Source organism: Centrocercus urophasianus, unplaced genomic scaffold (assembly GCF_019232065.1).
Source record: "Centrocercus urophasianus isolate 14NV4802_14NV808 unplaced genomic scaffold, USGS_Curo_1.0 seq_29, whole genome shotgun sequence".
NCBI lineage: Eukaryota > Metazoa > Chordata > Aves > Galliformes > Phasianidae > Centrocercus > Centrocercus urophasianus.
In genome coordinates, this window is record NW_024884855.1 from 583878 (window position 1) to 599746 (window position 15869).

The following is a 15869-nucleotide window of genomic DNA, read 5'->3' on the forward strand; positions in this document are numbered from 1 at the left end:
CCTCTCAAACTGCAGGTAATTTGTACTTAGAGATGACAGGAAGTTAATTCTTCAATTTATGTACAAAGATTCTCCTACTGTAAGCCTGCCATCAAATAACTTCTTCAGGAGAGAGCAATAGAAGAAGCTGTATCACTGTCCTCATTAAGGCTGCCTTTTCAGAGAAACATTTCAAACAGAATCGATTGTCATGCAGAACTGCATCAGACAAGGAGAATGCAGACAACAGCACACATCTTACCTCAAACACAGTCAGACTGTACATCATCACGTAGTCATTCCTTGTGCTTGACAGGAAATAGAGGCAGAACCTCCAGGCTCCTATCTGCTGGGCGAAATTATTTAAAAGCTCCTCTGAAAAAAACAAAGTATTAGAAAATGCATTAAAATACTCAAGCTGCAAACAGTCATAACAATGTACATACAGCACACACCGAGCTCAGAAAAAAAAGCCACGGCCAGGGTCTCTCAAACAACCAGGGCAGGGGGTATCACACTCAAAAACCTTGAAAATAATCCAACAGCAGGCTTCAATGAAAGAAAATAAGTGTGTCAAGTGACAGAAGTCCTACACTGGGCTAAGTGCTGGATGTTGAGACAAGATGGAAAGAAAAAGAATATACAAAAAAAATTGCTCTTGTTTAAATGCAATTGCTTCAGGAGACATTGGCTTGGTAAGCCAGCACCAAAAGCCTCAGCACCTCCAATGATGGTGGGCACCTCAGGTCAAGCAGCTGCACATCAAATTGAGCAGGAAGGAGAAGCTGCAAGGGCTGTGCTACAGGCTGGCCACATTTCAGCCTTCACAGTGGGTTTCCTTCCTGCAGCTAGACTAGGAGAACAGGGAGATATTGAAAGGAACACAGCAGTGGTATTTGTGATACCTCCACTTGGACTAAATGAAAAGCTACGATGGAGATCCACTCTAGCACTGCAGGTGATCTCAGCAGAAGAATAGTTGGCCAGTTGCTCAATAATTCATCCAGATTTTTGGAATAAATCTTTCACACTAATCATACCTTTGCACTGAAGTTTCAGAAGTGGCAGAAGTTTGAGAAGAAAAGCAGAATGACCTATTGGTGCCCATTAGGCACAGCAGAAAGGAGCTGTTCTGGAGGACCAGGGTGATCTCTGCTGGCTTTCAGGACACATTTAATAACACCACTCAAAATGAAATCTCACTGGTTATTCCCCCTTCATTTCACATTAATTAGGACATTCTTCTGCTTTCCCTCCCTGGGGCAGGACAACTCCTCAAGTCCACGCTCCATCTCTAGGCATTTTCCAAGCCAAGCAGCCTAACACCATGCAGGCAGAAAAAAAACCCAACAGCCCTCCTCCACCCAAGTTCCCACTCAGTAAAAAGAATCTGCAGCTCCATGCTCACAGGAGCAGTTATTGATGTCAGTTACCTGTGGTGGGATCTCCCAAACCCCCATCAGCCCTTACTTCAATTCACACAAGCAGGAGAGACAGCGATGCCAGTTCTGCATCGGACAGGGCACTTTTCCCTGCTGTATTTGTTTAATAACAGCACAAAGTGACCTCTGCTGAGGTCTGCAGACAGCACAACGCAGTGGGACTGGCCCTTGGGAGGAGTAGGCACTCACCTATCTCCCGTTTCCTCTCATTCGTTGTGCAATTGTGGAAGAACTCAGTCATCAGACTCTCCAAAGCCCGGAGCGAGGCCTCTTCAGATGCCTGCAAACATCATCAAGAGGAAGGAGTTAATGCAGATTTCCACTCTGAATTGCGCTCAGTGTAGATGATTTCTTAAAAGACAGCACTTGGAGGTCGACATCCTTTGTGCCATGAAAGCAGAAGAATGAAATCCAGACAAAAAGAGCAAAGCAGTGTAGGATTCATACTGCTCACTGCACCCAGCAGCAACAAGGTTTGTCAAAGGGAAAGTCGGGACCATCGCTAAAGGATCACTTGCTCAGTTGCATTAAGCAGTGACACCAGTGGGAAAAGGTTCCTCCTTGCCCCTGGGGGCAGTCAGTAGCCACAAATCAGCTCAGCCATGTCACATGATTCTCACAAAAACAGCAAATTCCAGCCAAGATGCTTCCAGCTGATGCCTAGAAGGGTGCACATCTGCAGCACCAAAAGAACTGTGGGGGCAGCAGAGATGAAAGCATTTCCAGCCCTTTGAGAAGGGACACGCAAGCATTCAGAGGTTTGATTAAAGATTTGGGCCCCCTGTAGCTTTTACTATTGGAAATAGTTACAGCTCAGTATGGGCGAGTCAAGGTTACAGCAATTTCATGCCTCTCTGGAGCTGAGATTTTAGTCCAGTAATATCCCAGCGCTGAGGATGGCCTCTACCTGCACTGCAGCTCCCTTTCAACTGAACCCAATAAAGGATGGCCTTAGGAAGCAGCAGGTCCGTGCCATGGCTGTGCTACTCCCCTCCCTCTCACGTTTTCAACTCATGCTGTCAACAACAAATGCTGCAAGATTCAGGGCCCAACTTCCCTCTGTGTAGAAACAACGCAAACCAGGGAAGAAAACTTGAAAATTCTGCCTCTAAAAATAAAACCCAACCCACCCGGTGCCTGGCAGCCCTTTGCAGAGAGCAGAGCAGGACAGCCCACAGGAGCACCACTGCTGCCCACTCCCAGCTCTCCCACCATCTTCAATTGTTCGGCAAAGGAAGACAGGATTTCAGCCTCTTTTTTTTCCTTCTGTCCCCTTCCCATCACTCCCCATAAAACGCCTGCTCTAGAAAGCAAGGACTACATTAGCAAAAAATAGAACATTCTGCTAGCGAGCAACTGGCTTAAAATAGCCTACAATCGAATCAAAGCCACTCTGTCAACTTAAGGGAAAGCAAAGCACTCAGTCACTGCCTCCATCCATGTGCACGTGGCCTCTGTGGGCAGCTGCCCCCTCATCCCACAGCCCCCAGTGCCCAAACAGAAGCAGTGCTGTAGTGAGAGCTCCTTTTGAACAGCCCTGTAGCTTTCGAGACATCAGGATACAGCTGTGCTGCCACTTCTGTGAATTTCTCTCCTGGATGCTTCATGCTGTTGCAAATTCCTTCCTAACCTACTTAACTCTCAGTAAGATTCAGAGAGAATTTCAGCATTTCCATAACACAGAGTCACACTGGCAGCTTTGGTTGCCCAACACCCATAAGGCAGTTTTCATGCTGGCTCCCATTGACTCGTTAGAGTAAGGCTTCCCCCCTGGAAGCATTGCTCTCTCCATCCCCATGCTCCACATTGCTTTAGTTCAATGGAAAGCACTTGCTCCTTGCACAGAGATAGCAGGATGTGAAGGGTTTGGGATGAGTAAATCAAACTTCTTTTAGGAAGGATACTCAAGATTAATCTTGCTGGATTTTTTAAGGTAAGACTCAAGATTAGGAGGCCCAGGAGAGACCTCATAGCTCTCTATAACTCTCTGAAAGGAGGCTGTGGTGAGGTGGGGGTTGACCTTTGCTCCCTTGTGATAGGATTACAAGGAATGGACTCAAGTTGCACCAGGGGAGCTTCAGGTTGGATGCAAGGAAAGATTTCTTCTCTGAAAGAGTGGTCAGAGAATGGAATGGCTGCCCAGGGAGCTGCTAGTCACTGTCCCTGGAAGTGTTCAAGAAACATTCAGATGGTGTACTAAGGGAAATATTTAGTGGGGAAACATTGGTGATAGGTGGACAGTTGGACTGGATGATCTTGGAGGTCTTTTTCAACCCTGGTGATGATTCTATGAGGATTCATTTCCTGCTTTTGGAAGTTGCAGTTTTCATTACTGACCATCTGCTGCGTCCTCCACTGACTCCCTGCTACCTCAGTTCAGAGATGTGGAAGATGACTGCAGGAACACAGCCTCTGACACTAAGCAGCACTGCTGCAATATCCCAAGTGTCAGGGGCAGGAGGGAAGAGGAGCACAAGGCTGGCACTGCAAAAGCTGTGACCAAAGCACAGCATTGGCACCTCGTCCTGTTGAAGCTCATCTTGTTGGCCTCAGCCCATTGATGCACACCCCTCTGCAGGGCCTTCCCACTCTCAGGCAGATTAACTCTTCATCCCAGCTCAGTGCCACCTGCATTGTGACTGTTTTATGCTCCCACTTGACCTCTCCCTGTTGTTCCTGAGGTGTGGCCAAGAGCAGATGAATCATAGAACGGCCTGGGTTGAAAAAGATCTCAAAGCTCACCCAGCTCCAACCCCTGCTGTGTGCAGGTCACCAACCAGCAGCCCAGGCTGCCCAGAGCCACATCCAGCCTGGCCTCGAATGCCTGCAGGGATTGGGCATCCACAGCCTCCTTGGGCAACCTGTGCCAGTGCCTCACAGGTGGAGCAGCAGTGATCAGACTGGACCTGCAGTGGGCTCTGCACAGACCAAAGCTAGCCAGGTTCCCACACGCGTTATCTGCTGCACACCAAATGCTCCCCACTCTGGAGATGGCCATGACAGAAAGGCAGAGAGCAGCCTTCTGCATTTGGTAGTGCCTCTGGGTATCCCCAGGTTAAGCTTGCATGGGGCACGCTGCGATGATCCAACTTGCACGCAGCTCTCAGATAACTGGGTCGTGGTAAAGAGGATGCAAGGACGTGTGCTGCTGGAGAACTGCAGAGGGAAGTTACTGTACTTGGACAGCCCACAGGAATTATCCAGTGAGGCCATAATAAGCACAGAACTGTTTGCAGGACCTGTGCTGAACCCCGCTGTGGTATCTCCAGTATCACCACTCACATTAAGACGCAGGCAGCCTCCACTCCAGGACACTTCTGTGTTGGAGGAAAGGGACAAAAGGGGTCTGGGGAAGGAGCCGCTGCCTCTGCCCCAGGCAGCACACAGACACACCAGGGGCTGCCCCAGCCCCACAGAGATGGGCAGGCAGGGTGAGGTGACCCCACAGGCAATCAGAGCCAGCAGTGCTCACACTTCTCAATTCATTAAAGGCAGCCAAGGTCAGATTCCATGTGTCACCATCCACGCTGCCCCACCGCTTGGGATTCTTTAAGTCCAGCAAATCCCACAGCTGCAGACAGCGCCATCAGCCACAGCATGGTTGGGTGACACACAAAACAAATGTGCCAGGATGCTGGCGGCAGACCTGCCAAGAATGGCACTCTTGGAATTGCCCATCTGACCCAGTGAGGCTGCCAGCAAGCAGGGTTGCAGCTCCAGTAGCCAGGACACTGCAAAGCTACGCCCTGACCACCCCCAGCTCCGTCCTGATAATTTTAAGGGCAATTCAATAACTTATCAAGACAGAGGTGTGCAGTTGCTTACTCACAGCATTTATCTCTGAGCTCCAACTTTTAATACTGGTCCCATACAACCAGACGAGCAAGACTCACAGGTGAGCATGTAGCTTCCTCTCTGAACAGCAATTACTTGAATACCCACAAAGACATCCTTCATCCAGGAAATCCTCCAAAAATCATAGAATTAAAAAAAGGAGATCTGTCAGATCTCCAGGTCTGATCCACCCCCCCATGCCCACATCCCTCAGTGTCACATCCCCACAGCTCTGGAACACCTCCATGGACGGTGACCCCATCACTCCTGTGCAGCAGTGTCACTGCAGCACCGCTCTTTCTGACAATAAGTGTTTCCAAATTCCCAACCTGAACCTCCTCTGGTGCAACAACTTAAGTCCCATTTCCTTTTGTCCTAAATAAAAAGGATCAGCAAAATCTAGATATACCAGCTGACCGTTTTAAGAGGCGAGTGCCATTAACTGACATCAACTTCTCTGTAGGAGAACAGCATTAATAGCTGCCTACCTGTGGCATTTTGGACTGCTCGGGGTCCAAATCAGTGCACCAGACAAGGCTCTGAAGGAGCTGTCTCTCCATACCTGTCATAGGGTCAGCCCTCACAAGGATGAGCTGCAGCGAGTGGGAGAAAACAGACAGGACAGCAATATCAACAATAAAACACTTGGGGCCACGCTGATGAGAGCTGCTGCCAGACGTAGGAATTGGATTGTGGCTGCAATTTCGACCCTGCGTGTTTATTTGAGCAGAGAATGCTAAGTTTAGTTCACATCAAACCAAAGACATTCTCCCTCTTACAAAAGCATCTGAGTATTCTGGGAAATATGAAAGTGCTTATAGAAGCTATAACAGCTTCTAAAGCTATTTAAGTTTTTCCAGAACAGCTTCCATTTAGAGCACACTTACCTTTTTTTATCCCCTTACCCCCCAGTTTTGTTTTCTATTCTCTGAAGATCAGAGCTACAAAGCAGGAAAGCTGTGTGCCTCAGCCAGCCCCAACCACCAGCTTCATTGGCCGCGGCCACGCCAGATTGTCACTGCACTCTCATAAATAAATGCTCTTAGAAAATGAAGCGATCATTTCTGCAAGAGGAAAGCTTTCCCCTAATGCCTGGCCATAAAACCCCACGCCGTTAACCTTTTGATGGCTGCTATTAACAGCTCAGCAGAGAATCGATCATACAAATGATGCTCAAATACGGCCCTGCACCTGATGACAACAGCAAGAGGTTTTGTGGGCTTTTTTAATGCACTTGGAAATGGATATCAGTAAGACAAAATTATGGCAACCTCCTGCACAAAGCCTTTTTTTCCTCCTCTTTGTTTGCTAAGATGTTAATTGCAGCTGCAGCCTCACAGAGGTGCCTCCTGCTGTCCTTTGGGCAGCGCTGTATCAGCAGGGACACTGCACTCCTGTCCAAGCCAGAAGTGCTCCTGCAGGAATTCCCACTATGCCCACATTGGCAACTGCTGGTAGAACAAAATTCATTAATTCCTCATCTCTGCTGCCTCTAAATGATACTGTCACATTCCCTTTCACTTGGGAACCTTCTGCATCCACTTTTGTGCAGTTACTGACAGTCACACACACAGATACAAACCATCACACTTTGCTGCTGTATTTTCTTCCATGTATCACCAGGCTGGATGTGGCTCTGGGCAGCCTGGTCTGATGGTTGGTGACCCTGCTCGTAGCAGGGGGTTGAAACTAGATGGTCATTGTGGTCCTTTTGAACCCAGGCCATCCTATGACCCTATGATATACTATTTACAGTATTACAGATCATTTTTAAGCACGCAGTAAAGGATAAGTGGATTATACACATAATGTGTATGCACGTGCCCTGACACAACAATTTACTCATCAGCTTTACCAACTACCAGGGTGTCTTCCAGAGTCCCTCCCCGCCCCAGCCCCAACGCAACAGGAACTCCCACATCATCAGTGATGGCCTCAGGAGGTGCTGGGTCATTTCAAGCCTGCATGATTCACCACAGCCTTCCTTCTGCTGCTGCCAGCAAAGCACCAGCATTGGCACTGCTTCGGTGACCCTCAGAGCAGCTGTGGGTTGCGCTGTGCAGTGAAGTTTGGGGAAGAACTGAAGCACAGCAGCAACAGAATCAGTGCAATGGAGTGCTTCAAAAACCAAAACACAGCCGTATGACACCCAATGCACACTCCAGAAGGAATGCATGCACGCTACACCGAGGCAGAGCTGTGCAGCTCAAAGCAGTGCTGCGTTGCAGCTCCTTGTTCCCAGCTAACTGTAGGAGAAGACTGGGTTTCCACACACATTCCACAGGTCTCAGACAGAACTGCAAGGCTTGCCCAGAAGCCTTCAGATAGGAAGCAGTGCACAGCCCCACGGCAGACGTGTTCCCCTGCAGCACGCTGCTGATGATATCAAGCTCTCAATTTCCTCGTTGCATTTCAGACATGTTTTTGTGGTTTCATGAACTGAAACTAGGCTGAAACCAGTGCCGTGAGAGCAGCGCTGGCTCCTGGTGCCATTTCAGGAGACCTCGCGGCTGCAGCACGCAAGCAGTCCTCTGCTTCATTTGCTCCAAGAGCCACCACTCCTGCAGTGCACTGACAAGGTGCTGATTCTGCAAACTCATTTCTCTTATATCACAATTTAAGCCAAAAATCTGCCATAGAAGTCATGAATTACTGTTCTAAGGGCAGTGAAGAGTGAAGGAGGCAGCGAACGTGTTATGCTGTGCTCAGATCCACTGTGACAAAGCTGATGCCCAGCACTTGAGCTGGGGAATCCTGCCTCTACTGCTCATCAATTCAGAACTGTCAGACTGCACCTCAGGAATCAATGTGCTTTATTTAAACATCAGCCTAAAAGCAACCATAGGCTGAACAGCGTTGCACAGAGAACAGGCCATGAGAAGGCAGCAGTGATAAGCTGGTTTCTGGAGCAGGATAAAGAGATCACCTTACCTGTAAACATCATCAGTACACAGGTAATCAGGCACCTTTTAGAATACCTACAGGATCATATTTCTACAATCATCTTGTACAGGCAGGTTCAGTTACCTGGGTTCAGGTTTTAAGGCTGAACTTTGATTAACAGCCTCAGATGCGTGAGGCAGATCCTTTCCAAACTGATGGTTTGTGATCAGGAACCGACCCCGGGGCCATCCAGCAGTCATTCTGCTGCTCACAAAGGCTGCTCGGCAAATGGCAACTCAACAATCACAAAGCACTGCAACCAATGCTGGAGAAGACTTGGCAACACATTATTTCCCCCAAACAAATAGCTCCTAGAGTCACAACATACAGCTGAGAGGCGTAGAAGCATCTCACACAGACTACAGTCAGTATTCTCCATTATGACTGCAAACTGCCATAGCACAGGGGCATCAGATGGGTACACACAGGTGATATGAAAACTGCTGTTAGGACAGTTAGATCCATCAATCCTGCAGCAGCCACAAGCTGCTCACAGACAGTTCTCAACTGCTGCCCGCTATTTCTTAAGCTGTCACTGATGGCACACTTTTGTCTGGGGCTTTATCAGAAAAGCAGGGGTCAGTGAGCTTTTTGGATGGATGCTGCAGGTGCTGAAGCACCACACGGTGCTCTGCTTCTCTCCCAGGGTTCAAAAGGAACTTGCAACCTTACAGCGATGTCTAGAAAGTCACATCTGAAGGGCACAAGGCTGTGACTGCAGCACTGCGGTCTGTTCACCCACTTCGCATCCCTGGGGGCTCTCATATATCCCACACTGCACAGGACAGCCCTGTCCTTCCTCGTGATGCTCACAGGTGTGAGACAACAGCTGCAGGGCACAGACCACTTCCCCTTTCCTCTGCAGAGGGGAATGCAGGCAAGCACAGACAGGATCACAGCGCTGGCCCCACAAGCAAATGCACACAACACATTGACTTTGAGATCCCCCCGTTTCTCATCTGAAATAACCCAAGTTTTAAAAAGGCAATGGGGGGAAGAACCCAAACCCACAGCATTTTGGACAGAAGCACGTTGGGGGATAGCAGGGCCAGGTGTGCCAAGAAGAAATCAAATTCTGAAGGAAAAAAAAACCACACACTTCCTCACTCAAATGGTCCACAGCAAATAGATGAACTGCCAAGAGATGTATCCAAGCATGGTGTCCACTTACAACAAACACCTTCAAGTTTTAGCTGTGTCTTCCTCTTCCTGAGTCACACAAATGCAGCAGCTCCTCTGACCAGAGAGGAGGAGGCTGGAAAAGCGTGAAGATGTGACAGGCATCAGCTGATGTGCATCAGCACCAAGATGTCCACGAAGCATTAACAGCTTTTCCAGAACACTTCTCAAATACTTTACTGAGTGCAAATCCAAACTGGTGTATCTGAGCCTGCAGACAACTCAATATGTGGACATACAACTTGAACTGCAGCTGTTTGCAGGCCCAACTTCAGGAGTCTGAGGGCATGCACACATGCGTGGCTGGAAATTGAAAGCACTACAGTAAGTAAAGAAGAAAGTGAATGCAAAAAGAAAATACTTATTCAGCAACTTCTGAAAATGGCACTTCTATTCAGATGCAGCTCAAGCTGCTCTGCAGGGAGAAAGAAATCCCCCCTTTCTTTGTGGAAAACAGGCTGGGGTCAACAAAGCAAGGCTGGTGCTACAGGGAGCCTGGGACAAGGGCTGCACCTTGCCCAACACCCTGCAGCAGCAAAATCCAAATCCCAGCATGATGACTATGGTGTACAGAGACATGGTGTTTTCTAGGACACTGGCAAAGAAGAGAAACCTCACAGTATTGCAAACTGAAGTGCTGGCAAAGGCCACTAAAACTCACGTTGGGTTTAAGAGCATACATGAAACTAATGTGGATAACATCATCAAAATACGTCTGTAAGACTTGGTTTCTTTTTTAATTAACGCTTCCAAAGAACAGTACGTTCAGGAAAAGCATCTAGCCTGTTTAAAGCAAAACAAAACAAGATGTTGACACCCGCAGTGCCCCAGCTTCTTGGGCTGCTTCCCAGCAGCAGAGCCTGCTCCTCTCCCTGCACCTCCTGCAGCACTGGGGCCCACTGCAAAGCAAACTCTTTCTCCTGAGCGCCGGCTGCCTTGCAGGCTGAGCCCCACACAGGGCTGTGAGCAGCAAAGCCCTGCTGCTGAGCACCTACCTCAGCGCGCACAGCGGAGATCGTAGGCTGCTGACTGCACTGGCTTCCTCTTTCCTTCAGCCCAACCACGGCAGAGCTGCTCCCTGCAGCTGCCCCTGCAGAGTCCTGTGCTGCTCTCAGACACCAGCTTCAGCTCCTGGAGCGGTTTCAGGCTCTACACTCAGACAAATCTCAGTGGAAGAAGCTGGATGTTGCCCTCAGTCTAGCAGAAAAGAACTGGCAGCGTTGTAACGTCCAAGAAATCACCTCACCCACTGCAGCAACACTGCATCAATCAAGCACGGCACAATTTGCAAAGTTAGGATTTTTTCCAAATGGGGGATTTCTCTAGAAGGTAAGATCCCATCCTCTTGCCTTCAGTGCTGGCTTGGCACCCCGACAAGGCAGAATGCACATGAGACGAGCACGCTGCTGTCACAAAGAAGGGGACAAAGGAAATGTGACAACCCATCTCCACACTGCAATTAAAGCTGTAAGAAAACATCACATCAAACTGCTAAAAATACACAGAGAGTTGCAGACCCAGCAACAAATGTAGAGATGCTGAAACAAACAGAAGATTTGGAGCACAAATGCAGAGTGTTGGAAAATTGTAAAAGAAATGTTCCCAGCGTGATCCCTAAGGGAGAGGAATTAGGAAACACTGGGGGAAAAAAATAAGGAATCTGTGATGTTGCTGAAGGAACACCATCTGAAATGTTGAAAGGTAAACAGGAATCTGAAACAGGGAGAAAGAAGGCAGGAAGATGTGCTGGAAAGCCCTTGCTTCCCCGCAGAACATCTGTGCCATCCTTGAGGTGCTCTCGTGCTGAAATCAGAGAGGTCACCCCAACCATTCCCAGCCTCCTCCTGGAGCACAGAACTCTTCCTTCTGTCCTTGTGGCTGCAGACAGAGCCTGAGGGCTGCCTGGAACAGAGGTCACTGCTCAACGGAGATAACCCGCCTGGAAAGAAGCTCAGTGCTTTCTCTCTACCAAACTGTTAATATTTACACTCGCGTTGGAACACAGAGAGCTTTCCAACAGATCTGCTGCATCCTTCACCTCCGTATGTGGCATTCAAAGCATTTCATTTTGAGACAGCAAAGTTAGCCAAGACCTCGTTCCTCTCAACATCAGAAGGAAGGTGCCACGTTAATACCTGGGATGCAGAGAAGGCCAAGGCAGCAGTGACCCAAATAAAGACACAGCTACTGGTAGGAAATACCTGCTGACTGATAGAGGACAATGACTTGGATTTTTCAGGACATATAACACTACCAGCCAGGTGCCAGTTACAGATGTAAAAGCAAGTGCTTATTTTTTTTTCTCTCCCCTCTATATTGCATATAACAACAGCAGAGTATCCTCCTGATCTAAGAGACAACACCTAAGAACACACATTGAAGTAACTGAGCAGAACACAAGCTCCCAGCAGCTGTTAGGTATCTGCACACTGAGCCACCTCTTTGCAGCACCGAACCCAGCTGCATGAACTTCACTGCACACACCAGATTTTAATGCTTTTCCCTAAAACAATCCCAGCAGCCACCACTCATCTCTCAGCCACAAACATCAGTCAGCAAGAGGAGGCTTCTCCAGATAGTACAAGGGATCTTAAGGCTCCATACTTTCGCCTTCATACCTTTTAGCCTGACTGGAGACAGCAGAAGCAGCATTTAGCTACCCAGCCTCTGAAACAAGACGTGTGACGTGCTTACAGGTAGGTGGGAAATGCAGAGCACTGTGCTGAATGCCATGGCATAGCTTGTGCCACCTGGCTCAGCATCACCACATACTGCCTTCTGCAGCACTAAGAAACAGGTGAACAGCTCGCAGGCGTTAAGGCATAGCTCCCACTTTATGGTTTAGTGAAACGGGGATAATGCTACAGAGAGGCAGGAAAAGGCTGAGCGACTTGAAGGCTGAAAAAGGAAGCCAGATGTCAGAGCTGGGGCTGGAACTTGCAAGTTCCTATTCTCTCGTTTCTCTTTCAGTAGCGAGTCAGAACAGCTCTAAAACGATTTACTTTTCTTTCTGAACTCCAAAAAGCTGCCAGAATGCAGGCTGACACCTCACGGCCTGGTGCTGTCATAGAATATCCCAACTTGGGAAGGGCCCATAAGGACCATCGAGTCCCACTGTCACTATTCCAGCTCCCAGCTTCACCTCTGCCATCCCCAAGGAGCAGAGGTGACCTCAGTGCTTCCTGCCCTCATGGCACAGCAGCACGCAGCCTTACCCCACTCTCCTCCACCTCTCACTGCAGGGCATCCTGCAGCTCTCCAGGCAGAAGCAGCAGCCCAAGCAGCACAGTTTAAGCACCTCCAGCAGCAGGATGGCTGCAAAAGCAAGAGGCTGTTCCCGTGCCACATGGGAGATCAGGAACGGTCCCACTAACATGGCATTGCCTCACTGGGCCCACAGACCTGCTCTAACCACAGGGCCACCAGCTGAGCAGCGCCAACATCCACAATAGACGTGGGTTGCTTCCATCACTCACAGCAGGATGCTCCTCGGTAACCAAGGGTGACAGAATAACTTATTGCTCACCAGCAACCTGGCTAGGTACACCGTGATCCGGGCATACTTGATTCCTTAGCAGATGGAAGGCTTAAACCTCCCTCAGTTCTTCAAAGGAGGCTTTAAGCATAAGCAAATGACAGTACTTTGTGCTAAGAAAATGACAACACGGATGTGAAATAAAAGTTAGAATGCTGCCGTGAAAAACCTAGAAAGATTCAAGCTACACACATCCACTGCCTCCTTCCATTTCTGCAGGCTATGCTTCACACACAACAGGGACACGGCTTTTTTGGAGCCACCACTGCTACTCCTGTTGTGTGCTTCCCACTTTGCTGCATGTTTCTGAGGCCTATTGACAACAGGAAAGGCAAGTGCCTGCTGCACAGCTAACACAGGGCTTGAGGAGTCTCTGCAGTTCTCTGACAGAACAGCTGATTTCACACGGCATCTTTAAAGCCAGATATCAAGCAAAACGATATGGCAGGGAAGGAGAGCCTGAGCTATTCTTCTGGTGGATGGCATGATACAGGTCTCAGATAAACAAAGACAACATTCTCTAGGAGGTAACTGCCCGACTTGCAGCCTCCCATGAGGGTTCATTACGCACTATCTGGTGACTGCTATGCCCTAACGATCACAACTGACCCCTGACAGCCTCAGAGACGATCCATCATTGGTAGCAGAAGCAGAACAAGAGGTGAAGCATCAGCAGTGAAACAAAGGCAGAGCTTCTTTGGATGCAAAACAGTGCATTTGTTCTACAGACAAAATTTTTAAGCTTTTTTTCTTTTTTTTTTTTTTTAAATCAGCCAGGAGGAACCTAATGCTCGAGTAGGAAACACACTGATGCTTTTTGGTCTGCTCTAGAATTTCCTTATCAGTAGTGTAAGATTCGTGGAACGCAGCACCCTGAAGTGGCACATGCTGCCAACACACACGCAGTTTTCGAGCGCAGTGCGTGTCACTGCAGCTTCCCCTCCTGCCTTTGATGCTTCTCTCACTGACTGCTGCTCTCATCACTCCTCCTCAGTTAATCAAGCTCCAACTCATCACTGCTTCTCCTGCTTACAGCCTGCAGCTTTAACCCAGTTCATGATATAGAATCTGCTTTCCCAACTCTGGATTTTTACAGCGCAGTTTAATTATGCTGCATTCATTCCCAGTGTGCCTTACAGAATCTCATCTTCACACTTGTCCAACTGTCTCCAGGAAGGAGGGGGCACTAGCAGCAGAAGAGGCCCATCTGCAGGCTCCAAGGAGCGTGGAACAGAAGGAAAATCTTCCATAGGACTCACATGAAGCGTTACAACAGTAAATTCTGCAGTGTGGCTTGATGACTGCTTCTCACCTGCCATACCCACTACTTGGCTTGTAGTTGAACCAAAAACTGAATGCTCAAGGTAAAAGAAAACAACGTGTAACTCAGCAGACTGAAAGAATATGTTTGTATGAAGGCAATGGAAAAATCAAGCCTCTTTGAGTCTGTGAGGTTACTGCTGTTCCCCTGAAGCACAGAACTTGCTAACCTCTTTTCACATGCACAGCAGCAGCTTGCTAAACACCACAGGTCCAACAAATCACCAAAACCCCACAGCATTTATTCACCTTCCTGAAGGGTGGTATTCACTGAGAAGAACAGCCTTGAGAACACTACCCTTGGCTCCAGCTTTGGCCAAAGCCACCATCAGAAGGAGCCGTGTTGTCAGGCAGGAGCCATTCCCTGCTATGCTGGATGAGAAATCCACAGCTGCAGAGCAAGATCCCAACTCCCAGAAGGAAAAGGCTGCAAAGCCTGGGCCTGCAGCATCTGAGGGAGCTTAGAACAGATGGGGGCTGAAAACCAGACCGGCACCAACAGCATTCATTTGGCAAGGCCACAGTGGGCCAGACAGGCAGCTCCCCATTCCCTGATCACAGAATGGCCTGGGTTGGAAGGGATCTCAAGGATCACGAATCTCCAACCCCCTGCCCAGCTCTCTCAGGCTGTCCTTGTAGCGGAGGTGCTGCAGCCCCCTGATCACTGCACCGTCTGTGCACACAGCTGCCATCTGCCAGCAGAGCACACCTGGCAACGCCGGGCCTTCCTTCAGATGGAAGCAGTGAAAAATAATATCATCATTACTTAACACGACCCTGTGAGTGCCCGGAATGGAACTGCAGACCTCCGGAGACAGACTGCAGGCTGGCTGCGCTCGAGCAGGGCTCTTAACACGCTTCTTCTTCCACTTATCGAGAGGAAAAATAAAGAAAGGATTGTGCAAATCACAGCCGCACACACCCGGGCCGACACGGCGCTCCGTAAGGCGGAGATGCGGCCCGCCGCCCCAGGCCTGCGGGGAACGGCCGGCCCAAGTCGCCCTGAGCTCGGGGCTCCGTGCGGCCCTGCCCACAGTCCGTCCCGCACTCACCATGGCTGCGGGCCGTCCGTCCCACGGGGCGGCTCTGGGCTGGACGCCGCGCTCCGCTCACCTCATGGCCGCTCACCCCCCGTCCGCACAGCAGCCGCCTCCCCCCAGGCCCCGAGGCCCGCCCCCGGCAGCCGAGCACGGGGAGCCCCGGGGCGCTGGGAAGGGCCGCCGGATGGCAGACCGGCGCGGGCCGCTGGAGGAGCCGGGAGCGGCGCTGCTACGGGCGGAGCGGCCACAGCTCCTCCGGGCGCATCCTGCGGCTCTGCCCTCCCCGCCCCGCCCGCCGGAAGCGGCCGCCCTGCCCCACCGACCAATCGCAGCCGAGGCCGCGGGGCCCGGCGCGTGCGCACTCAGCCTCAGCAAGCCTCTGTCCGCCATCTTGAAGGAGGGCGCGGTGTCTCGCAGGGCGGGGGGGAAGGTGCGCGCAAGGAGGTGCGCCTCGCCCCGCCCCTGCGCTGCTGCGCGTGCGCGCCCGGCTCTTTCCGCCCTGCAGGAAGCGGGAAGGGGAGGGGCGGGGCTGAGTTGGCCACGCCCCCTTCTGAGGGCTGGGTGTGCCGGCGAGCGGCGCGTGAACGGGGCGGGCGT

At 50.1% G+C, this 15869-nt stretch overlaps 1 protein-coding gene across 4 annotated transcripts in view; it reads right to left on the reverse strand.

Moving 5' to 3' along the window:
• The window catches only part of XPO6 (exportin 6), a 49017-nt gene extending 33651 nt beyond the window's left edge, over positions 1-15366 (reverse strand). For all 4 annotated transcript variants that reach the window (XM_042827717.1, XM_042827716.1, XM_042827715.1 and 1 more), the window contains exons 1-3: positions 15285-15366; positions 1611-1701; positions 242-354 (exon numbers count right to left, since the gene is read on the reverse strand). In XM_042827717.1, the coding sequence (XP_042683651.1) occupies positions 242-354; positions 1611-1701; positions 15285-15287 (207 nt within the window). In that variant the 5' untranslated portion in view covers positions 15288-15366. The remainder of the gene's footprint in view (positions 1-241; positions 355-1610; positions 1702-15284) is intronic.
• Between the last annotated feature and the right edge of the window lie 503 nt (positions 15367-15869).